This window comes from Halichoerus grypus, chromosome 2, assembly GCF_964656455.1.
Source record: "Halichoerus grypus chromosome 2, mHalGry1.hap1.1, whole genome shotgun sequence".
Lineage (NCBI taxonomy): Eukaryota > Metazoa > Chordata > Mammalia > Carnivora > Phocidae > Halichoerus > Halichoerus grypus.
The window spans coordinates 99,676,137-99,701,237 of record NC_135713.1 but is presented as its reverse complement, the minus strand read 5'-3'; the positions used below and the strand labels follow the sequence as shown (position 1 = coordinate 99,701,237).

The window sequence follows — 25,101 nt, the reverse complement described above, 5'->3', positions numbered from 1 at the left end:
CTAACAAAACCGGAATTCAGTAGCTGTTCCACATTGCAAATTCAAACTCTAGGCAGAATTAAGAAAGAGCGGTTTTCTCTTAAGTCCTAGCGAAAGAATATGCATATATCTTACCACCTCTGTGTCATTCCAGACCCTCTGGCCACCCCTCCCCTGCTAGCCTCTTTGCAGGCACTTATGTCCCCTGACTCTCTAAAGACCCTCAGCAAGGCCTGGCTTTCCTTTCAGTGCCTTAGGCTCATTTTTCTTTTAATATTTATTTTTAAACAATATTATTAAGGTATAATTGACATACAATAAACTGCATTATTTAAAATGTACAATTTGAGTTTAGACATATGGACATAACCTGTGAAATGATCACCACAATAAAGATAATGAATGTGCTTCCTCCAGAAGTTTCCTCTGTCCCTTGGTAACCTGTATCTCCCCTCCTTTCCTATACCCTCGCCTCCTACACCCAAACCCACCTCAGTAGAGGAGCCCAGTTCCTCTGAGTGGTTGGGAGAAAGAGAACAGTGATTTGACCTAATTACACTGTTTTGGAACTAAATCTTTGCCTCCCAGAATTATTTTCATTTTAAAAGAAGGTTAGATATGTGATAAAATTTTCTTGGTAAGCTTAAGGCAGCTATAATCTTAGAAATATGCCATCCGTCCCTTCAGAAAAAAAAAAAAATCCCCTAGAGTAAAGAGGCCTGGTTTGAAAAATAATACTTGGAAGCTTGAAGTAGACAAGACCTTGTTTTCTCACCTAAAAAAAAAAAAAAAAACCCAAAGAAATAGCTTTCTTAAATAGCTGAACACTTCATTAACTTGAGAGCAAATTAGGATGAAATTCGTGGGCAGCAGTGAAACTAAACATATTAAGGTGCTGTGTGATCCTTCTGTTTCTGATCTGATACCTTGGCTTTCTTTTTTTTTTTTTTTTTTTTAAGATTTTTTATTTATTTGCGAGAGAGACAGTGAGAGACAGAGAGCATGAGAGGGAGGAGGGTCAGAGGGAGAAGCAGACTCCCCGCTGAGCAGGGAGCCCGATGTGGGACTCGATCCCGGGACTCCAGGATCATGACCCGAGCCGAAGGCAGTCGCTTAACCAACTGAGCCACCCAGGCGCCCATGATACCTTGGCTTTCTGAGAAGTGGCTTATCAATATTCCTGAGACACCGAGCCCGGCCGCTGTCAGTCTGGGGGAGGTTTGGTGTGCTGCGCACCTCAAGCAGCCTCATCTGGTGACCTCATGGACTCTTCAACAACTGTAATTTTCTTGGTCTAGAACAACATCAGGAAACATCGAAGACAATCTCTGAAGATGCTAACAAAACTGGACTTTTTAACTGATACATTAGGTGTGCAACTCTCTCCCCTTTGGTGACAGTGTAAAAAGTTAGGGGTCACTTACCTTTAGGTAGGTCTTGCTGTGCTCATCATGGAGGTCATTTCTGAAGTAGTGCTTTTTACCTGGAACAAATGAAGGTAGGAATTTTTCAAATTTCACATAGTATGTAGCAGAGTGCTGGGTATTTGTGGCAGGTATTTAATAAATGTGGTGGAGGTGAGGCAGTATTTATAGTGTATGAGTTGCAGAGAAGATACTAGGTTATTTAAGAAATTACCGTCGAATTCAGAAAATGTATGATATGCTATGAAATCAGGGATCGATTTTTTTTAATTCTAGTTTATTTACTTCAGAAAATAAAGCTTGTAAGTTAAGTGAATGATCTGAAAATTAGCTGTTTCTCAGAAGATACATTGAACTTTTAAAAGCACTATATTTTGGACTGTTTTATGTTTTTCTAGCCTTAAATTAATTGGAGACGTTACATGATGTCAGTCTAACCTAATCATGTTTTTATCTTAGGAGGCAATGAGAAAGCCCGAGAACTCCACAAATCAAGAGGAAAACTTTTAGCCAGAGAAAGAGTGGACAGTCTTATAGACCCAGGGTTCGTATATCCCAAGTGCTAACTCAGTGTTCTCTAGTCTGTGGTACTCTCTTAGACAGTTTTATAAATAAATGATTTTAAATTCTAATTCTTACCCTAAGATTCAACAACAAATTTTTTTTTTACATATACATATTTTATTATATACAAAGAACAAAGTTTCATCAGGTAAGCAAAAGGATATAAATTATAGTCATAATTAATAGTTTCAAAAAGCCCTTAAATCACTGGGACGTTCTGTACAGCATATAGGCCACGTAGCCATTAATCAGAACTCTTGGTAGTTCTCCCATAAGAGTAATCTATATTCTAGAGCAGCTGGCTTTTTACGAACTCTGTGGGGGCTAATGTGTTAGGCCTCATAAAGGAACGCTTTTATAACTGGGGGAAACACTAAAAATATTGAAGGAAGGACTCCTTCTAGGGTTATGTTTATTGTCGACAGTAATTTTAGAACCACAGAAAGTGTTAAAGACTTCTAGGTAAAATTCACACTATCTCATAATAAGAATGGATACCATTTTGTAGTTCTATAAATGTTTTGGTCACAAATGAGAAAGGAGAAAGTGAGCTGAGAATGCAGAATGGAAAAGTCTAGAGAAGGAGGCAAGCAGATACAGACATAATTCAATCATAGCAAGAAAAGTACAGAGATGGTCCTTCCCAAGACTGAGTTGGCAATATTTACCTGTGTAAGTTAAAGCCTAGAAGAACCGTGCGACTTCTGTATATTCAACGGCAAATCTTTATTGAGACGCTACTAAGTGTCGGGCACTGTTCTAGGTGATAGTGATACATCAGTGAACAAAACAGACAAAGATCCTTACTCAACTGGAGTTTACATTGTAGGAGGAGGAGATGGAAAATAAATGATAAATGTGGTAAGTTATTATAGTATATTAGAAGGTGATAAATGTTATGGGAAAAAAGGAAGTAGATGAGAGTAAGGGAGAAGATGAGGGTCAAGTTGTAGTTTTAAATAAGGTGGTTAGGGTAGGCGTCTTTGAGAAGGTGATATCTTAGCGAAGATTTGAAGGAGTGAAGAGAGAGAGCCCTGAAGATACTGGTGAAAGAGTGTTACAGACAGAAGGAATGGCCAGTGCAAAGGCCCTGAGGTGGGAATGTGCGGGATGTGTTGATACGCCCAAGAACCCCGGATGCTAGTGTGTTAGGGGTAAGAAGGCACGAAGGGGAGAGTAGTAGAGATGGGGTTCAATTCCATAAGACCTTGTAGATCAGTGTAAGAATTTTGGCTTTTATCTGAGAGAAGTGAGGAGACTTTGTAGGGTTTTGAACAGAAGACTTATGATCTATCTGACTTAGATTTGAAAAGAGTCATTCTAGCTGCTGTTTTGTGAGTAGCCTGGGGGCAGCAAGGGTAGAAGCACCAAGAGGAGTTAGAGGAATGTGGCAGTGATTCAAGGGAGATATGGTGGTGACTTGGACTAGGATAGTGTAGTGGAGGTGATGAGAATGTCAGGTTCTAGGCATGTTGTCAAGACAGAGCTAACCCATCAGGATTTCCCGAAGGATTGGCGTGGGAGGCCGGGAGTGCAGGTGGAGAGAAGGGAACGAGGACTCCAAAAGTATTTTTTATGACATGCACCTGTACCCCCAACCTGGAGACAAACACTGTTAACACCAATTGTATATCCTTCTAGAATGTTCTTGTGCATATGCATATTAGACACCTTTTTTTTTTTAAGATTTATATATTTAGTTGAGAGAGAGAGCATGAGCAGGGGGAGGGGCAGAGGCAGAGGGAGAGAGAGGGTAGGCAGACTCCCTGCTGAGCGGGGAACCTGCCTCGGGGCTCGACCTCATGCTTATGACCCTGAGATCATTACCTGAGCCAAAACCAAGAGTTGGATGCTTAACCGACTAAGCCACCCAGCTGCTCCTTAGCCACTTTTTTTTTTTTTTAAGATTTTATTTATTTGCGAGAGAGACAATGAGAGACAGAGAGCATGAGAGGGAGGAGGGTCAGAGGGAGAAGCAGACCCCCTGCTGAGCAGGGACCCTGATGTGGGACTCGATCCCGGGACTCCAGGATCATGACCTGAGCCGAAGGCAGTCGCTTAACCAACTGAGCCACCCAGGCGCCCACCACTTTTTTTTTTTTTTTTTTTTTTTTTACAAGAGAAACGAATCATACTAAATGTGTGTTTTTTTTTAAGATTATTTATTTATTTATTTGACAGAGAGAGAGAGACAGCGAGAGAGGGAACACAAGCAGGGGGAGTGGGAGAGGGAGAAGCAGGCTTCCCGCTGAGCAGGGAGCCCGATGTGGGGCTCCATCCCAGGACCCTGGGATCATGACCTGAGCCGAAGGCAGACGCTTAACGACTGAGCCACCCAGGTGCCCTAAATGTGGTGTTTTATACCACCCTTCCCCCCTCCACTTACTGGATCCTGAACATTTAAGTAAGTGAAAGGTAGAGTAATAAATAGAGTGGTGAAGAGCCTGGTCCCTGGGATTAGATTGCTTTTTAAAACCTAGCTCTGCCCCTTACTAGTTGTGTGACCTTAGACAAGTGACTTAATTTCTGTGTTTTAGTTTCATCATCAGTCAATGGGGTCATAATAGGATCCACCTCAGGAGGTGGTTCTGAGGAACAAATGAGTTAGGTTTCTGGAGCTCCAAAAAGAGAGCCTGGCGCAGGGTGGGGCCTTACATTAGTGTTAGGTGCTAGTCTCTTTCTCTACTAATAAACGTGTTTCTACAACATCTCTTAAAATAGGTACCTAGTATTCTATTGTATGGCTATAATGTGTAATTCCTCAAAATATCCACCCCAGATTTTGGTTAAAATTTTTTTTAGTAGATTTTATATATATACAGCATGCATACTTGAAACATTGGCTCATTAATCTTTTCCATATTTAACTGTTTAAATATGCTTGTTTTAAAAAAAGAAATGACTTTAATTCAAGTGATATCCTTTCTTCCCTTCAGATCTCCATTTCTGGAATTATCTCAGTTTGCAGGTTACCAGTTATATATGAATGAGGAGGTCCCGGCTGGTGGCATTATTACAGGCATTGGCAGAGTATCAGGGTGAGTATTCTACTTACACTCGATAATGTGGGTCAGGAAGAAGACTGACTGGCACGGGCCATCACTCACTGCTTTGCGAGCGAATATGCAAGTTTTATGTTATTTATATTGTTTAGGACTGAGGCTTCCTACCCCGACATGTATTAGATTTATCTGTGGAGCTTTAGAGACAAAGATCAAAGTGGGGGAAGGGGAAACCATAGCACGAATCCTGGGGCTTGAATCCAAACATTCCTGCTTAATCCGACTGTCAGGTATGGGCTTGGTTTATGTCATTTTCCAAGGCTCCGTAGGTGGGCTCTTGCACATATGGGGGAAGACCAGTGTCCTAGAGGAGTCGTTCTCCAAGTGTGCTCCCCAGGTAGCCTCAGCATCACCTGAGAACTTGTTAGAAACATAGATGACTAGGTCTTCCTACAAAGTAACCAAATCAGGGGCACCTGGGTGGCACAGTTGGTTAAGCGCCCTACTCTTGATCTTAGTTCAGGTCTTGATCTCAGGGTCTTGAGTTCAAGCCCCACATTGAGCTCCATGCTGGGCATGGAGCTTACTTAAAAAAAAAAAAAAAAAAAGGTAACTAAATCAAATTTTGAGGGTGGGGCCCGGCAGTCAGTGTTTTTTTAGTAAGCCCTTCAAGCTTCTCGAACGCTAACATTTGAGAACCACTCCGGACTTAGGAAATCTTAGATTGGTAGAAGTTAAATTTACTTGTGTATATTTATGTATGGCCTCACATTTGCCATGTCAGGTTAGCTTGCCAGGCATTGTAGTAAACACTTCCCACTGATTAGTTGTTTTAATCGTCACCACAGCTCTGTGAGAATGGGTATTATTGTCATCATCACCATTAAGGCAGGTCAGGAAGCCTGCTTAGCAAGGTAAATAACTTGCCTAAGATGAAGCCACTGGCAAAGCTGTGCTTGGACCTTAGGTGGTTGGACTCTGAGCCTGATACAGTTGCATTTGACTCACATAATGGTTTATGGTGTGTTTTCCTCCACCTTCTCCCCATGATTCGTGCCTTCGGTGCACCTATAGCCATTAGCCATCGTTGCTTCTTCCCTCCTGTACCCCCAACACTTCTCCACAGCTCTTTGCCAGCTATGATTTGCTTAATATTCACCCAGTGTGAAGACATTTTTTTCTTGGAGTCTTAGGGGATGCTTAAAAATAAACCTTTAAAAAAATGAGAAACTTCATGCAGAGCTAAACTGAATTCATAATCACGAAATAACCTAATTAAGTAGGACAGTTACCATTAACTCATCTCCAGTGATAATGATGGTCACCACGTTGGAGCATTCCTTTCCACCTTTCCTGTGCACATACTAATATTTTATTCTTATTTATGCTTTTGTATTTTTCGTTTTCATTTTCTTTCTTTGTGCCTTGTTCTCAGTTTATAAAGTTCTCAGCTTGGAAGGAAATTGAATTGCATGTAGGAATTGTATGGGTTCAGTTGTCAGCCTCAATTAGAATCCTGGCTTCAGCATTTTATAGCTGTTTGACTTTTAGCAAATTGCTTGACCACTCGGTACCTTGGTTTTTTTCATCGGGAAAATATGATTCATGATCAAATGGAATGATCCTAGTAGCTACCAGAGAGGGTTGTCATGAAACAAGAGGAAGAAACAAGAAAAGGAAGAGAAATCCTCCCTTCCTTAAGAGATACACAATACAATTGATACTCTTGCCACTGAGAGTAGCAGTTGTGGGCGGCAGAGTTGAGGGTCTGGAATCTCTTCAGAGCCGAAGTCATTCGTGAAGTCATTAAAAGCTTTTATACCTTTATTCCTTTTGTATATTTTTGAGTAGTGCTGGGTATATTGAGAGAGGCTCCATGGTAAGTTCGGAATAGGACCCAAGAAATTCCATGAGAAACCTTTTTGTATTGAATTTATAAACCAGCTTAGAATCAGGGACTCCTTGCCTGAAATAGTAACTGGCTGAAGAATAACTGAGCTGCAGTCTTTCTCTCTGGCAAATTCGCATTTTTTTTTTTTATCATGTCCTATGTGGTATGGTCCCTGCCTGCTTTCCTCACCTTACCTTTGTACTTAACACTTTAGCCATCCTGGTCTTGCTGTTCCGTGAACGCACTAAACTCATTTTTGCTTTAGGGCCTATACTCGAGCCGTTTGCTCTGCATCAGGTGTTCTTCACCTGGTTTCTTTGAATGGCTGGCTCCTTCTCATCTTTCAGGTCTCCATTCATATTTCCCCCGGTGCAGTGTTTAGGAGCATGCACTCGAGAGCCAGGCTGCCTAGACTCAAATGCTGGCTTTACCACTTCTTGGTTGGTACTCTTGGGCTAGTTACTTAACTTTACTGTGCCTGTTTTCCCATCTGTAAAATGGGATACCTCATTATCTAAAGCCTTATAATGACACCTAGTGTATTGTTAAGTGCCATGTTAGTATGGGCTGTTATTGTTATTTTTACCATCCCTTGACCATTGTATCTTAACATAGGACCATCACAATTACTTTTTTTAATTATATATTTTACCTTGTCTTAGTAACTAATAATACATAATAATTATATATTGTATTACTATGATACTGTGATTTGTAAGATAGATATATTTGGTCATTCAAATGACCAAAATTTATTCCTCATAGATTTTCGGTCTTTGTCCACAGTTTCTGGCTCACAGCTCCCCACACTCTTGAAGTGTTGAGAATGGTCATGGTGTCTTTTGTTATATCAACGAAGGTGGCTTTTGGACCCCAATCAAGGCCAGGGGCTGGTTGTCAGGAGAACTGACCATGTTATTAGAGGGTTGGAACTTTTCTATCCTACCGACTTCCCCAGTCCCCACCTTTGGGGAGGGGAGAGGGGCTGGAGGTTGAATCAGGCAGTGAATTCATCAGTCGTGGCTGTGCAGTGAAGCCTACATAAAACCCAAGAGGACTGGGTTCTGAGAGCTTCCTGGTTGGTGGACACATGGGGATGTGGGCAGAGTAGTGCACCTAGAGAGGGCATGGAGCTCCTATGGGGTTAGGCTTGGGGTCCAAGCCCATTACTGAGCCACGATGTGGACTCCAGGTAGAAAGTCCTGCTTCCTATGTACACCTTTGAAGATAGGTTTGGGGGTCAGTCCCACTTGAACCACATGGATTAGGTAAGAGTCATTTTCTGAAAGTTGAATTCCATTGCCAAAATAATAGATTCTGAGTAGGCAGAACCAATAGATGTACAATGCAGTCTTTTTGTGGACTAATTTTATTTTTCATTCTGTATCATGTCTCTGACCTTTTAATAGGCAAGTGGCTCTGTCTCTTGTGGAAGGTCTAGCAAGCGGCAGAGCCAGAATTTCACCATAGCTTGTCTGACTCCATAGCCCCTTTCCCGTATGGGAGCTTCTTCAGCTTTTCTAGGGCAGCACCCCCAGGGCAGGGGAGGATGAATAGACTCCGGGGGTGTGAGATCATAGCCCCACCATCCTGCCAGAAGCTGAAATTCCCTTTGAAGTCTGGTTTATTTACTGAAGTCATGAAGAATTGGCATCCCACTTTAAAATGCTAACTGTAATATGGAAAAGTGCTTTCTAGCAATAAGATCGATGCTCTAAGGAGACGAGCCCTTTTATCTTGTGAGCACTGCTGGCCACATCCCTTAATGTGAGCAGCACAGCAGTACCTGAGGCCACTGCTCCGAGGCTCTTCCCTACTTTATTTTCAACAGGGACTCAGTGACTTACTTTTTAGAATTATAAGGAATATAAAGTAAGATTTTTTTTTTAAGATTTTTTAATTTATTTTTTGACAGAGAGAGACCGTGAGAGAGGGAACACAAGCGGGGGGTGGGTGGGAGAGGGAGAAGCAGGCTCCCGGTGGAGCAGGGAGCCCGATGCAGGGCTCGATCCCAGGACCCTGGGATCATGACCTGAGCCGAAGGCCGACTGAGCCCCCCAGGCGCCCCTAAACTGAGATTTTATTTATTTTTGTATTTTATTTTTTTTAAAGATTTTACTTATTTGACAGAGAGAGACACAGCGAGAGAGGGAACACAAGCAGGGAGGGTGGGAGAGGGAGAAGCAGGCTTCCCGCTGAGCAGGGAGCCCGATGTGGGGCTCGATCCCAGGACCCTGGGATCATGACCCGAGCCGAAGGCAGATGCTTAACGACTGAGCCACCCAGGCGCCCCCTAAACTGAGATTTTAAAAAATATCATAAATAGGGGTACCTGGCTGGCTCAGTTGGTGGAGCAGTATGACTCTTGATCTTGGGGTTGTAAGTTCGAGCCCCACATTGGGTGTAGAGAGTACTTAAAAATAAAATCTTAAATAATAATAATAATATCATAAACATAAAGGAGATAAAGTTTGGTAAAGAGCACACTCTTGTTCACTCAAGTTTCAAGTCAGCCCCTGACCTTCAGGCTCCCTGGCAATATCAGGCAGTTTCCCTTACAGGTACTCTGCCTTCACTACCCTGCTCTTTGTGTGTTACTTGTGGTCATGGCATCCAACCAACTGGTTTTGATGAGAAAGGGTACCATTGATAACGCATTATAGTCTATGTTTTCGATATACTATTTTATAGTTTGTATCTGTTGTTACTTTAAGCAAGATAGATACCGTATTTTAAACTTCTTTTAGTTTTATAAAAAAGCATGTGGTAGTAACATTGAAGAACTTTTGGAAATGTAGAAAATAAATTCTCTTGGTGGGTCAGTTTTCCTTTTTGCAAATTACCTTCTACAAGGAAACTTGGTGGTTTATTAGGAGAGATTTTCTCACCCTTGAGAGTAGGATTTTTTTTTTTTTTTGTATTATTATTATCTTGCTAGGATCATTTCATTGGAAGACCCTTTATGAAGTGTGGCTGAGGTTGTTAGTTTTTCACTGCTAATAGAGGACTGATGACTGTTTTTTTAAGGATTATTTTATTTATTTGAGAGAGGGAAGGGGAGAGAGGGAGAGAGAGAGCATGCACAAGCAGGGGGAGGGGCAAAGGGCGGGGAGGAAGGGTGGGGGTGGCGGTGAAGCAGCAGGGCTCAATCCCAGGACCCTGAGACCATGACCTGAGCCAAAGGCAGATGCTTAACCATCTGAGCCACCCAGGTGCCCACAGGACTGATGACTTTAAAAATTAAGAATGAGTTTGTAAAGTTGTTCATAGTGATCATTATATAAGTGAGTATGTGAACTGTGATTAAAGCTTGGTTTTGTATCATGAGATTGCTAATGACTGTCAGTGGTGAAAGGTACTAGAAGTCGAAGGTTGCATTGGAGTGTCTTATAAGGAGACGTAATTGGCCTTCTAACTTTGAAGAATCTCTCATATTCTCTTTGTAATGAAATTTCTCCCTTTCAGGGTGGAATGCATTATTGTTGCCAATGATGCCACCATCAAAGGAGGTTCCTACTACCCAGTGACTGTGAAGAAACACTTACGGGCGCAAGAAATTGCAATGCAAAACAGACTCCCCTGCATTTACTTGGGCAAGTCACAAGAGTCATAAAATGAACTATTTTTAGCTGGTAAAATACAATACTGTTTAGAAGGCTATATATGACATTATCAATGGGTATTTTTAAAATCTGTTGGTTTTTCCTGTAATTACAAAATGCGTGTTCTTTGCTAAAAACTCTGGAAGAAAAAGTAAACAAGAACTACCTATAATAACATCACTGAGGAATAACCTCTGACAGTATTTTCATATATGCCAGTTTTTTTCCTCTTCATGCGTGTGGATTTTTTCCTTCTATGTATTTCCTTTTGTCTTAACCTTAATGAGTTCAAACTATGAAAAAATAATAGCTGATATTTATGGATCTCTTGAGTGCTAGGTACTTTGTTAAATGCTTGAATGATTTCAGCAAATACAGTTTAAAGAAATTGAATTCTTCAAGTAAATTTATATTTGAAATTAAAATACATTTAAATCTAAGGATATTTCAAAAGAAACATAAAAGCAAGGCAGTTTAAAATTGGCACTGCCTGGATTTTGGTTTAGTTTGGTGAAATGCCAGCATATGTATATTGTTTATTTATGTGGGTATTTGAACAGGTACTGATGTAGAGATTTTTTTTTTCCTGCAAAAGTGAATTTACTTGTTTGACTCACAGTATGAACTTTTTTTTTGCGTATGTAGAAAACAGCAAATGAGGCCCAACTGCTTCCAGGTGCTATGCCAAACACCATAGGGGATGGAGTGAAGAGTATTATGTTGTCCCTGTCTTGGGCAAGCTTGAATGAATTGGAGACAGGATGTCATGTATTAAAGAACAATGAAGGAACTTAATGTAACACTGCTATATGCACTCACACTGTGCTGAACTAATACCTTACATACCTTATATACCTTATTTCATGTCATCCCAGGAACAGCTCCTTAGGAGAGCTGCTGTTGTCCCCTTCATTTCACAGGTGAGGAGAGCGAGGCATAGAATGGCTAGGAAACACACCAGTAATCACACAATCTGAAGTCATCAAACTCTGTTCCACATTCAGTGGACATTCTTAGCCCCCACTCCGCTCTGCAGTAAAAACAGTCCCCCAAGCAGTCTGTGATGAATTGTCACATGAATTCTGTAGATGGTTCTGTATTGGTTTAAAAGAGAGAGAGGGAAGGGGAGAGAGAGAGAGAGAGAGAGCATGCACAAGCTGAACAACTTTACAAACTCATTCTTAATTTTTAGAGTCATCAGTCCTGTGGGCACCTGGGTGGCTCAGATGGTTAAGCATCTGCCTTTGGCTCAGGTCATGATCTCAGGGTCCTGGGATTGAGCCCTGCTGCTTCACCGCCACCCCCACCCCTCCTCCCCGCCCTTTGCCCCTTGCCCCCTTCCCTCTCTCTTTTTTTTTTTTTTTAGCTGAACTGGTTAAGAATTTACAGTGTTTCTGGGGCTTTAGCTTGTCCTCAAAGGAGAGAATGTCCTAAACGTTTCAAGTGGAATTTTGCACAGGGAGGAGATCCTAATGGATTTGAGGAAAACAGTGAATTTTTTTTGGCTGTGTTGGGGGACTGGAGAAAGATGCTGTAGAATAGTTTAGAACGGTAGGGCAAGTTTTTTGTGAATGTGATTAAGAACTGTTGTTGTCATTGATACAAGTCTCTTTGTGTGCAGGGTATTTTGTTCATTCAAATGTACTTACTTCTGTTATTTCCCTTGTCTTCAGTTGACTCAGGAGGGGCAAACTTACCTCGACAAGCAGACATATTTCCAGATCGAGATCACTTTGGCCGTATATTCTATAACCAGGCAATTATGTCTTCTCAAAATATTGCACAGGTAATTGCTCATTAATGAAATGTACTGCTTTTTGCTCCAAATGCCATTGCTAACTAGGTATGCTGAGATGACTTAAAATGCAACTTAATACAGAATTTAGGTTTTTCCCCACAGAAAGTGCCTTAAGGTTATCTCCATTCATATTTTTCTCTTAATTATTGGCATAGTTTTATACTGTCATAAAGGCTGTTCACCAAAGGAAAAGAGTTTTTGAAAAGAAAGGGCACTGAGTAATTGCTTTTTTTTTAAATTATGTTAGTCACCATACATTACATCATTAGTTTTTGATGTAGTGTTCCATGATTCATTGTTTGCGTATGACTCCCAGTGCTCCATGCAGAACATGCCCTCCTTAATACCCATCACTGAGTAATTGCTTTTTTAGGACTTATGTTCTGAGGCACTTTGGTGTCTAGATGAGGAGACAGGTGTGAGGAAGATTGTTGTAGCATCAACATAGCAAAAGTTAACAAACAACCTAAGTGACCATTATTGGGAGATGAGTAGTAACGATTTTTAGCTGTTCAAATGAATGAACTAGAATTACATGCATCAACATAAATAATTCTCAGGAAATAAGTTGAGTAAAAATAGTAGAATAAATGCATAGTCACTTGCTTTGTTTGTAAATGTTAAATACATGAAACAATCTGTTACTTATGTCTTAAACATGTACGTGGGAATAATACACTCAGCTTTAGAACAGTGGTTACCTTTGAGGTGGGAGGCAGGAGGAAGGGGCCAGGCAGGAGGCTTCACCTATACCTGAAATGTTTTATTTCTTTAAAAAAAAAAAAAAACTGAAGTGGGGATGCCTGGGTAGCTCAGTCGGTTGAGCGGCTGCCTTCAGCTCAGGTCATGATCCCTGGGTCCTCAGATCAAGTCCCACATCGGGCTTCTTGCTCGGTGGGGAGCCTGCTTCTCCCTCTGTCTGCCGCTCCCCCTGCTTGTACTCTCTCTGACAAATAAATAAATAAAATCTTCAAAAAAAAAAAAAAGCTAAAGTGAATTTGGCCAAATGTCAATATTTGTTAAGACTGGGTGTTAGGTTAAAGGATATTTATTTTGTTATTCTGTAATCTTTTTTTGGCATGTTTGAAATATTTCATAATACTAATGCTTCTCCTTTGTTTATGTTTTGTTACTGGATTTCTTAAGTTTGTACTGTTTTTAGTAATAGTCTAATGAATTAGCCTTCACTTGCAATTATTGTGTCTTATCTTTATTTTCTATTGATATAGTTGTTATTATTTATTTTGTATCTTATTGTTATATAGTGACTTTGCCCATCTGTGCTTTATTTATCTAAATAGAAACTTCAGCTTTGCTCACTTTTGCACACAGAGTCCTTCCATTACCTGGTAATGAAATTCTTACTGTGATCTTTTTTTTTAAAGATTTTATTTATTTGAGAGAGAGAATGAGAGAGAGAGAGAGAGCACATGAGAGGGGGGAGGGTCAGAGGGAGAAGAGACTCCCTGCTGAACGGGGAGCCTGATGTGGGACTCAATCCTGGGACACCAGAAGCATAACCTGAGCCGAAGGCAGGCGCTTAACCAACTGAGCTAGCCAGGCACCCTGTGATCTTTTGTTTTATAGGGGAAACCAGCCCATTTAATCTGGTATTATAATTTGTATAGTTGTACTAACCTTGTATTAGTTGTATTAGTTTCCTAGGGCTACCATAACAAATTACCACAAGCTGGGGGGCTGAAAATAACAAATTTATTCTCTCAAGTTCTGGAGGCTAGAAGTCTGAAATTGAGGTAGCAACAGCGCCAGGCTCTCTCAAAAGGCTTTAAGGCAGACTCTGTTCCTTGCCTCTGCCAGCTTCTCATGGCTGCAGGTGCTCATTTGATTTGTGGCTCTGTGACTCTGATCTCTGCCTTGTCAGCCTTCTCCCCTGTGTGTCTGTGTCTTTTCTTCTCTCTCTCACAAGGACACTTGTCATTGGATTTCGGGCCTGCCCATATAATCCAGAATGATCTTATCTGAAGATCCTTACTTTCATTACATTTGCAGAGACTCTTTTTCCAAATAAGGTCATAATCAAAGGTTCTAGGGATTCAGGTGTGGGCATATTTTTTGGGGGCCTTCATTCAACCCACTATAGACCTGTCACCTTGCATGCTTATTCTTTTTTTGTTGTTGTTGTTAAACTTTTTTTTTTTTTAAGATTTTTAAATTTATTTGATAGAGACACAGTGAGAGAGGGAACACAAGCAGGGGGAATAGGAGAAGCAGAAGCAGGCTTCCCACTGAGCAGGGAGCCCAATGCGGGGCTCAATCCCAGGACCCTGGGATCATGACCTGAGCCGAAGGCAGACGCTTAACGACTGAGCCACCCAGGTGCCCCTTGCATGCTTATTTGCCCTTTCTTTCTGTTCGTGTAGCTTTTAACAATCAACATGTAACAAACATTTATGGAGGACCTACTGTAAACCAAGCACCTAAACCAGGTAGGGTCTCTGCTCCTGTGGAACCTAAAGCTTAAAGTGCTTTAAAAAACAGGTCTTTTTAAAATTAAAAGTGTCCATATTTTTGAATAGGTAGTACCTGCCTATGATTAAAAAAAAAAAATCTAAAATGTCTGAAGGGCATTTGAATGCTTTCCCTTTTCCTATTTATTTTTGTTTCTTAAAAGTTTTAACATCAATATTTCTTTAACTTAGCCACTTCTCTTAGCATATCTTTTTTCTATTTCACTCCAGTAGGAAGTTTAGGGGAAAGGTTAACCTTCCTCTATTCTTATGAATCTCTTGGAATTGGAGAAAAATTTCTAACTGCTATTGTGTACCAGTCTCTATAGTGCTTATTCTGATCTTTTCCCCAGTAAGTGAACTCTAAACCCCACGTCTGCACTGAAGCTGTTGTTTCATACTTCACTGAAGAAATCAGCTGTTTGTGAGCACTGTTGTACTAAACACACTGCGACTTTGCCTTCTTTTATCCCAGAAACCACTGTCCCTCTTCCTCTCCAAAGCTAAACTTGTCATTTATAATCCTCACGCCAACCCCTCCTTTGTGCCTCATCATCTATCCCTTTTCTCTTACTTTAACATTTTCTCATCTACTTTCTTTTTTCTCACAGCCAATAACCATGTTGACTTCTGTTTTTAAAGGAAAAAGAAAAAGCACCAAAAGCAATGGCAAAAGGACCTTTTCTAGCTTCTCCTGTTCCCCGAAGCTTCTCTCCTTCCTCTGATCAGCAGACTCCTTAAGAACTGCCTCAGGACCTCCGTTCCCGACTGCTCACTCTCCATTAAACCCACTGCCCTCGGAGGTCCCGCTAGCCTCCGAGAGACCAGATTCTCACTCTGTACGACCCCTTGGTCTTATCATTTGTTCCCTTCCCTGAAATCCTCTTTAGGCTTCTTGCCTCTGGCTTTTCCTTGTTCCCCCACTCTCTCCATGTAATCCTCCCAATCCCACCCAGGAACTTGTCTTTAATGGTTTCATAAATGCTCATGACATACCTTTCATCTCCATGATCTTTCCTGACCTCCCGCTGCATCTCTGCTTACCCTTGGGTGTTCCGCCGTCTGCGTAGATTTCCCATTAGTACTTACAGGCTCAAATTGGACGTCTTTCCTAGGAAGGCTTCCCAGAATCCCTTCCTGGAAGTAATCTTTTCCTCCCAACTCCCCCAATTTTTTTTTTTTTTAAAGATTTTATTTATTTATTTGATAGAGAGAGACACAGTGAGAGAGGGAACACAAGCAGGGGGAGTGGGAGAGGGAGAAGCAGGCTTCCCGCCGAGCCGGGAGCCCGATGCAGGGCTCGATCCCAGGACCCTGGGATCATGACCTGAGCCGAAGGCAGACACTTAACGACTGAGCCACCCAGGCCCCCCAACTCCCATAATTTTTGAGCTATACCTTACTAATGGTGTTTATTCCTTTTATCTAGATTTATCCTGACTAATTTCCCTCACTAGACTGTAAGCCACTTGAGATTATCAGATTAATGTTTATATCCTCATACATTTCCCTGAGAAGGTACTTACCTCAATATTTATTAAAAAAGTGAAATTCTTCGTAACTATTTAAGTGATATCTGACATACTGAGTACTGGTTCTTTTTTTTTTAAAGATTTTATTTATTTATTTGACAGAGAGAGAGAAAGAACAAGTAGGCAGAGAGGCAGGCAGAGGGAGAGGGAGAAGCAGGCTCCCCGCCGAGCAGGGAGCCCGATGCGGGGCTCGATCCCAGGACCCTGGGACCATGACCCGAGCCGAAGGCAGACGCTTAACCGACTGAGCCACCCAGGTGCCCTGAGTACTGGTTCTTAAATTTTAATGTATGCTTTATTATTTACTTAAAACTTTGGCTTAGATGGACTGATGAAAACAAGTTTTATACTTTATTTTCATTTTTTAAGTTTTTGTTTATATACTTTATTATATAAAGCAATCACTTGTAACTCTAGTTATGTTATGTGTGCATTTTGGGTTTTTTTGTTTTTTTTGTTTGTTTGTTTGTTTTGGAAAAGCACTTGTTAACATTTAATGACCCTCCCTCCATGTGGCTTCAAGCTACTAGGACACACACCCTTAATCTTCTCCTCAGCTCTTCTACTGAAGAATTTGGCCTTCATGATGACAGGCTGGAAGAAATGCTTTTCCTAAAACTCTGCAGTAGCCTGATCGCACCACATCAGTGATAAGAGCAGCTCCATTCTTGTTTTTGGCGGCATTTCCCTGTGTCTGCTCACTGATAAAGGCCCACAGCTTATCAAGGTTGACAGTTGGGCAGAAGCTCTGGTTCCTCTTTAAGTGGTAATGTCTCATACCAACTGTTCTGGAGTAACCTGGGTGATATGTGTCTCAGTTGTTCCTGTGGTGACACATGCCACCAGCATGACTCCGGCCTCCTGTGTGCTTGCCAATGCAGCTGTGGCCACGGCTCACGTGTCCCCGAAGTCTCTGGGTCTTCCTCAGTCCAGATGGCATGTCGGCAGCCCAGACGAAAGAGGGAGGCCCGGTATGTGTACATTTTGATAGGGAGCACTAGCTGCCTTACTCCTTCAGTTCCTGCCTTCTTTCCCAAGGTTGTTCTTTAGTTAATGTTATTAACCTTGCACACTGTAAATCCACTTATCCACTTTTTTCTAAGATACATGTCTCTTGACAATCATATCTCTGTTGTTTCCTGTATCTTTGCAGTGGTAAAAATGTGGCTGGCTTCCTACAGACCTAGAAGGTTTAAAATTTTGTTTTTGCAAGGAGAAAAGACAGTTACATGAGGTACCTGCCTCTGTACTCTCTTCTGTTTCATCTTTCCTTCCTTTCTGGTATGCTTTAGGACCTGTTTTTTGTTTATGATGTTTAAAGACTTGGCATACTGGTGTCCGGCGGTCTTGCTTAGTTTCATGTCCTGAGGATACCTTTCCTGGGCTTTCTGCAATCCATGCCTGATGTCTTGATGATCTTGGGAACATGCTTTTATTTTCTGGATTGTGGCTCCATGTTGCTGTTTTTTGAAATGGGAGACTTCTAATTCTCTTCAGAGGTGGGACCTTTGTCTTCTTTAGGTCTCCCATCACCATTAATTTTTAAAATTAGTGGTGGCCTGATCAGGGAAATCCAAATCAAAACCTCAATGAGATACCACCTCACACCTGTCAGAATGGCTAAAATTAACAAGTCAGGAAACGACGGATGTTGGCGGGGATGCGGAGAAAGGGGAACCCTCCTACACTGTTGGTGGGAATGCAAGCTGGTGCAGCCACTCTGGAAAACAGTATGGACGTTCCTAAAAAGTTGAAAATAGAGCTACCATACGATCCAGCAATTGCACTACTGGGTATTTACCCCAAAGATACAAATGTAGTGATCCGAAGGGGTATGTGCACCCCGATGTTTATAGCAGCAATGTCCACAATAGCCAAATTGTGGAAAGAGCCAGGATGTCCATCGACAGATGAATGGTGTGTGTACACACACACACACACACACACACACACACACAGGAATATTATGCAGCCATCAAAAGGAATGAAATCTTGTCATTTGCAACGACATGGATGGAACTGGAGGGTATTATGCTGAGCGAAATAAGTCAATCAGAGAAAGACATGTATCATATGACCTCACTGATATGAGGAATTCTTAATCTCAGGAAACAAACTAAGGGTTGCTGGAGTGGTGGGGGGTGGGAGGGATGGGGTGGCTGGGTGATAGACATTGGGGAGGGTATGTGCTATGGTGAGTGCTGTGAATTGTGTAAGACTGTTGAATCACAGACCTGTACCTCTGAAACAAACAATACATTATATGTTTTTTTTTTTTTTTTTTTAATTTTATTTATTTGACAGAGAGAGACATAGTGAGAGCAGGAACACAAGCAGGGGGAGTGGGAGAGGGAGAAGCAGGCTTCCCGCGGAGCAGGGAGCCCGATGTGGGACTCGATCCCAGGACGCTGGGATCATGACCTGAGCCGAAGGCAGACGCTTAACGACTGAGCCACCCAGGCGCCCCAATACATTATATGTTAAAAGAAGAAGATAGTAGGAAGGTTAAAATGAAGGGGGGAAATCGGAGGGGGAGACGAGCCATGAGAGACTATGGACTCTGAGAAACAAACTGAAGGTTCTAGAGGGGAGGGGGGTGGGAGGATGGGTTAACCCGGTGATGGGTGTTAAGGAGGCATGTTCTGCATGGAGCACTGGGTGTTATACGCAAACAATGAATCATGGAACACTACATCAAAAACTAACGATGTAATGTATGGTGATTAACATAACATAATAAAATTAAAAAAATAAAATTAGCGGTGGCCTGGTCTAGATGGATCTTTGCTCTGCTGCATCACCTCTTGTCCTGTTAGATGGTAATCCTTTAGTGTACCAGGAAGAGAATGTTTCCGCTGTGACTAACAGTGCATTTCTTCTGAAATAGGCATTATTCATCCAGCCGTGTGGGGGTTCAGCACCTTGGGCCTTTCTTTTGAGTTTTCTTTGCATCTCTGCCTGTTTGTTCTTCTTTTTGGTGAGGTACTTAAAATTATTTCAGGTGTCCTTGCTTTCTTCTTTCCTTCTCTCCCCTCACTTCCCCCCTCTTGGTTTAGCTCATTATTTTTGAAATTTATTTTCTTTGCTTCAGAGCATGTTTATTGTTTTGAGGGGCTTAGTTAGGACACGCACTGCATATCACTTTTTTTTTTAAAGAGTTATTTATTTTAGAGTGAGTGCGCAGGGGCAAGGGGCAGAGGGAGAGAGAGAAACTCAAGCAGACTCTCTGCTGAGTATGGAGCTCGAAATGGGGCTCAACCTCACCACCCTGAGATTATACCTAAGCTGAAATCAAGAGTTGGATGCTCAACTGACTGTGCCACCCAGGCACCCCTATTTTTTTTGGTGTGTTTGTGTGCAAAAAAATGGTTTTATTAAAGCATGGGGACAGGACCCGTGGGCAGAAAGAGCTGCTCATTATTTTTTTTTTTTTTTTTTTTTTGATTTTATTTATTTATTCATTAGAGACAGAGAGAGAGAGAGAGAGGCAGAGGGAGAAGCAGGCTCCCAAGGAGCAGGGAGCCCGATGCGGGGCTCGATCCCAGGACTCTGGGATCATGACCCGAGCCGAAGGCAGACGCTTAACCATCTGAGCCACCCAGGCGCCCCTGCTCATTATTTTTAAATGCACTTCAACCTGTCTATGAAGTCAGATAAGGCCTGGGGGAGATGAAAACACTCTGATGGCTTTGAGGCTGATAAAAAGATTGAGGAAGAAACAGGTCATTCTGGGTAAGGTGAATGTTTTGTTTTCTCTGCACATTTCAGCCTGTTTAGCACAGATAAGCATGAGTACTCCAGAATCAGTAGTGTGATCAGTCAGTATAATTGATAATGTTCTTAAATTTTGGACAGCTATTGAGTTGATGTGTGTATTTTGTGGCTTTTATTTTTTAATGGAGGCTCTATAGGTAGAGGAAGGAAACAATGATACAGATAATATTTGCTTTCCACATTTACTTTTTTTAAAAAAGATTTTATTTATTTGAGAGAGAGAGAGAGAGCAGGAGTGGGGGGAGGGGAATAGGGAGAGGGAGAAGCAGACTCCCCATTGAGGACGGAGCCTGATGTGGGGCTCAATCCTAGGACCCTGGGATTATGACCTGAGCCAAAGGTAGACGCTTAGCCAACTGAGCCACCCAGGCACCCCCTACTTTTTTTTTTTAAGATTTATTTATTTATTTTAGAGAGAGAGGGAGAGAGTGAGTGAGGGGAGGGACAGAGGGGAAGAGAGAGAGAGGGACTCAATCAGACTCCCCAACTGAGTGCCAAGCCCAGTGCAGGGCTCCATCTCATGACTCTGAGATCATGACCTGAGGTGAAATCAAGAGTCAGATGCTTAACCAACTGAGCCACCCAGGTGCCCCTAAAAACATACTATATAAACTTTTTAAAAAAGATTTTATTTTTTTGACAGAGAGAGAGAGCACAAGCAGGGGGAGTGCAGGGGAGAGGGAGAAGCAGGCTCCCTGCTGGGTGTGGGGCTCCATCCCAGGACCCTGAGATCATGCCGTGAGCTGAAGGCAGATGCTTAACCGACTGAGCCACTCAGGCGCCCGTGCTGTATAAATTTTTTAAAAAGATTTTATTTATTTTCTTGAGACAGGGCAAGCAAGTGAGAGAGCAAGGGAGGGAGAAGCAGACTCTCCGCTGAGCAGGGAGCCTGGTGTGGGGTTCGATCCCAGGACCCTAGGATCATGACCTTAGTTGAAAGGCAGACACTGAACCCACTGAACCACCCAGGTACCCCAAAACATACTATATTTTTAATGGCTTTTCCATCAAGCAACTGAAACTACGCCCCCCCCCCCCCAAGTTATATTACATTTATCACAGTGTGCCTTTGAACTGGATAGTCTAGTGCAATTTTTCAGTGGAAGGATGGAGGTCAAGAGTTCACACAGCTTTTCAGAATTAGGTATAAAACCTCTTGACTCTCTCTCAGAGACCCTTTCTGTAGGGCAGGCTGCTGACCTACAATATGTAATTTGGTTTTGGTGCAATGAGAGCCAGTCTCTGTTCAGGCAGGACCTGGAGGGTAATGAAATTTTGTCTGAAGTTTTCACAGACTCTTCACTCTGTTTTATAGCATCTCATTTCCTTTTACTCAAAATTTCTGCTTGTGCCTTCTGTGGTAGTGATGGCAAGCAGTGTAATGGTCAGTTACACATTATTCTTTGCCTTCTTGCTGCTTTCTTGGTTTTGATTCAAGTCTTGAATCACCATTTACCTCCTCACCCTGATGAAATTTGGAAGTTTTTGGGTTCGTCAGCCAAGAAAGAATTCTGGAGATTTTTTGGTATAAAAAGGTGATTCTTCAAAAATTTTTAAATTATTTTTATTTTTAATTTTTTAATTAATTTTATTATGTTATGTTAATCACCATACATTACATCATTAGTTTTTGATGTAGTGTTCCATGATTCATTGTTTGCGTATAACACCCAGTGCTCCACGCAGTTCGTGCCCTCTTTAATACCCATCACCAGGCTAGCCCATCCCCCCACCCCCCTCCCCTCTAGAACCCTCAGTTTGTTTCTCAGAGTCCATAGTCTCTCATGGTTCGTCTCCCCCTCCGATTCCCCTCTCTTCATTTTTCCCTTCCTGCTATCTTTTTTTTTTTTTTTATGAACATATAATGTATTATTTGTTTCAGGGGTACAGGTCTGTGATTCATCAGTCTTACGCAATTCACAGCACTCACCATAGCACATACCCTCCCCAATGTCTATCACCCAGCCACCCCATCCCTCCCACCCCCCACCACTCCAGCAACCCTCAGTTTGTTTGCTGAGATTAAGAGTCTCTTATGATTTGTCTCCCTCTCTGGCTTCGTCTTCTTTCATTAAAAAGGTGGTTTTATGAAAGCACGGGGACAGGACCTATGGGCAGAAAGAGCTGCACTGGGATTGTGAGGACTAACTGATTATATACTTTTTAATTAGTAGGGTTTAAGGATAGTGTAAGTCTCTAAGGAATTGGGAAGCAAGGCTTTCAGCACCTTGAGGGCTAGCTGCTATTAAGATAAGGTTCCTTGTAGTCTTTAATAAACATAAACATTAAGGCACTGAGGCGGCCACGAGTTCTTTGAGGAAGTTCACACTCTGCATGTCTCAGGTATCTCTCAGTGGGCTGCAAGGTGTAAGGAGATTTAATTTAAGCTACGTTTCTCTTGCCTTTGTTTCCCTCATCAACCCTGTAAGAGGGATCTCTTGGTTTATCCGTGTCACAGGAAGCCCTCCTCACGGATGACTGGGTGGACTCTAGCCTCTCAGTGGAGTTCTTGGGAGTTCTTCGTTCTGATGCAGAAGAGAGTCACTGTCCCGTCTCCCCTGATTTGGTGCCCGTGTTGGGCCTCAGTGCAAGCCAAATCTGTACCCTGAGTGCGTGCAGAACAGTTTATGCTCCTGCATCTTACTTACGTCATTCTAATGTCCTCTTAGTAGAGAAAGCAGAATTTTCTCTCTGGGGTTCCATATCCCTTGTCCAGCGTGGCTCAATATAAGATCTTTGTTGTACCATAGACGAATGCTTGGGGACACGGAAGGTTGTTGGAGGTGTTTGGCCCAGGGGTTCCTGTGCTTTGTGATAAGAAGGAGCAGACACAGGGGCAGGGCTCTTGTTGGTGCATATTCACCCTGTTTCATGAGTGAGTGCGTGGCTTAGAAGTAAATGATGAGGAAACAAACTGAGGGTTGCTGGAGTGGTGGGGAGTGGGAGGGGTGGGGTGGCTGAGTGATAGACATTGGGGAGGGTATGTGCTATGGTGAGCGCTGTGAATTGCGTAAGACTGATGAATCACAGACCTGTACCTCTGAAACAAATAATACATTATATGTAAAAAAAAAAAAGAAGATGATAGCAGGAAGGGAAAAAGGAAGGGGGGAAATTGGAGGGGGAGACGAACCATGAGAGACTATGGACTCTGAGAAACAAACTGAGGGTTCTAGAGGGGAGGGGGGTGGGGGATGGGCTAGCCTGGTGATGGGTATTAAAGAGGGCACGCTCTGCATGGAGCACTGGGTGTTATGCACAAACAATGAATCATGGAACACTACATCAAAAACTAATGATGTAATGTATGGGGACTAACATAACGTAATAATAAAAAAAGAAGTAAGTGATGAGAAGAGGAGATTCTTTGACAGTAGTGACTCCACTAATCTCTGTTCTTTTATTTCATTTTTCTATTCGATTTCTATTTTATTCATTTTTAAATTTCATTTTTCTATCCTATTTCTATTCTATTATCAGAATTTGCTTTAGAGATATTGTTTAGTGTCTGTGAGGTACTTGTGACTAGAGTAGCCTGTTTCTTCTTGATGAAAAGCTTGAGAAGTTTGAATCTTACATACTTAATAATTCCAGCTCTTGTTTCTTAAGTTTTATAACAGCTTTATTAAGATACAATTCACATACCATACAGTGTACCCATTTGATATGTACAGTTCATTGGTTTTTAGGATAGTCACAGAGTTTAGTCAGTCTTAGAACATTTTCATCACTCCAAAAGGAAATGCCATATCCATTAACATTTACTCCCCATTTCTATCCAATCTCTCCAGCCCCTGGCAACCACTCATCTGCTTTCTATCTCTATGGATTTGCCTATGACACATTTCATTTGAAAGGGATTGTATAATAAGTGGTTTCTTTCATTTAGCATGATGGTTTCAAGGTTTACCCATGTCTTTTGGTTTTTCATTACTGTCTGGGATGGTACAGAATTCCCTTTATGGTTTATCTCCCACCTCTGGAATAGAGGAATGGTTTATAGACAGGTTGCAGACCAGCAACAACAGAGTACTCCAAAACATAGATTGTCCCAAGGCTTCAGATGTGCCTCCATTGCAGTTACTTAAGGTAGATGGTTTTTGATCTCTGTATTATTTATCACTGCAGAACAGATTAACCCCAAACTTGGTAGTTTAAAGCACCATTTATTACCCAGCAGTGTCTGTGGGTCAGGACTCGGATCCCCCAGTGGTCAGGACTGGGATCCCCCAGCTGGATCCCCCAGTGCTGAGCTCAGGTGGCTACAGTCCTCTCTAGGCTGGACTGGAAAGGATCTGCCCCAGCTTTCTCACGTGGTCGTGGCATGATTCAGTTCTCTGCAGGCCTCACTTACTTCCTTGGGAGCTGTTGGCAGGAAGCATCTCTAGGTTCCTTCCCAAGTGGGCAGCTGTAGAGAGCAAGTCTCCACATGTTAGCTGGCTGCATCAGAGTGAACAAGCAAATGGACAAGAGAGGGGGCTGGCGGGGGTGAGGGGAGGGGAAGACATGGTCTCTCCGAACTGGATCACAAGAGTGACACTTGTTATAATCTTTGTGTTAGAAGCATGTTACCAGATCCACCACACAGTAAGGGGATGGGATATATAGGACGTGAATCACAAGAGCCCGGAGTCATCGGGGGCCACTCTCAGTTCATGTGAGAGAAGTGGATTGTCGATTACCTTGGTTTTGGAAGTACTGTGGGGACAAAAAAAAAACCCACACATCTGAAGTGCCCTTAGGAATATGGTAAAATTCCCTGGTGTAGATGCACTAATAATTTGTTCGCTATTCACTTGTAAAACTTTTCTACTAAATTGGTAGATGTTTTCTCCCCCTGAGATGGCATGATGGCATTCAGCTTCATTACCCTCATTTTTGTCTTCCTGACTTTCGACACCGAAATTCTTCTTTCTTTGTCCCCCACTCACCTCACCTCCCATCCTTGGTCTCTGAATATTTGCTGTTTTTTTCTTTTTCTTTCAATTTGCTGTTATGAAACCCTGCTATGCCTGTTTAGTTCTGTAGGTCTTACTTTTGAAATTTGTGCCTTTTTAGATTTTTACT

The 25,101-nt window shown here is 42.1% G+C and overlaps 1 protein-coding gene and 1 pseudogene across 2 annotated transcripts in view; one reads left to right on the top strand and one right to left on the bottom strand.

Annotated features, from left to right (window-relative positions):
* MCCC2 (methylcrotonyl-CoA carboxylase subunit 2) overlaps positions 1–25,101 on the top strand; it is a 66,874-nt gene that overhangs the window by 10,464 nt on the left and 31,309 nt on the right. For both annotated transcript variants that reach the window (XR_013445753.1, XM_036072100.2), the window contains exons 3-6: positions 1,863–1,947; positions 4,904–5,005; positions 10,326–10,453; positions 12,136–12,248. Coding sequence is in view for 1 of the 2 variants with exons in the window: in XM_036072100.2 (XP_035927993.1) it covers positions 1,863–1,947; positions 4,904–5,005; positions 10,326–10,453; positions 12,136–12,248 (428 nt within the window). In the remaining variant the exon portion in view is untranslated. The remainder of the gene's footprint in view (positions 1–1,862; positions 1,948–4,903; positions 5,006–10,325; positions 10,454–12,135; positions 12,249–25,101) is intronic.
* LOC118522826 (large ribosomal subunit protein uL15 pseudogene) lies at positions 16,716–17,200 on the bottom strand (annotated as a pseudogene).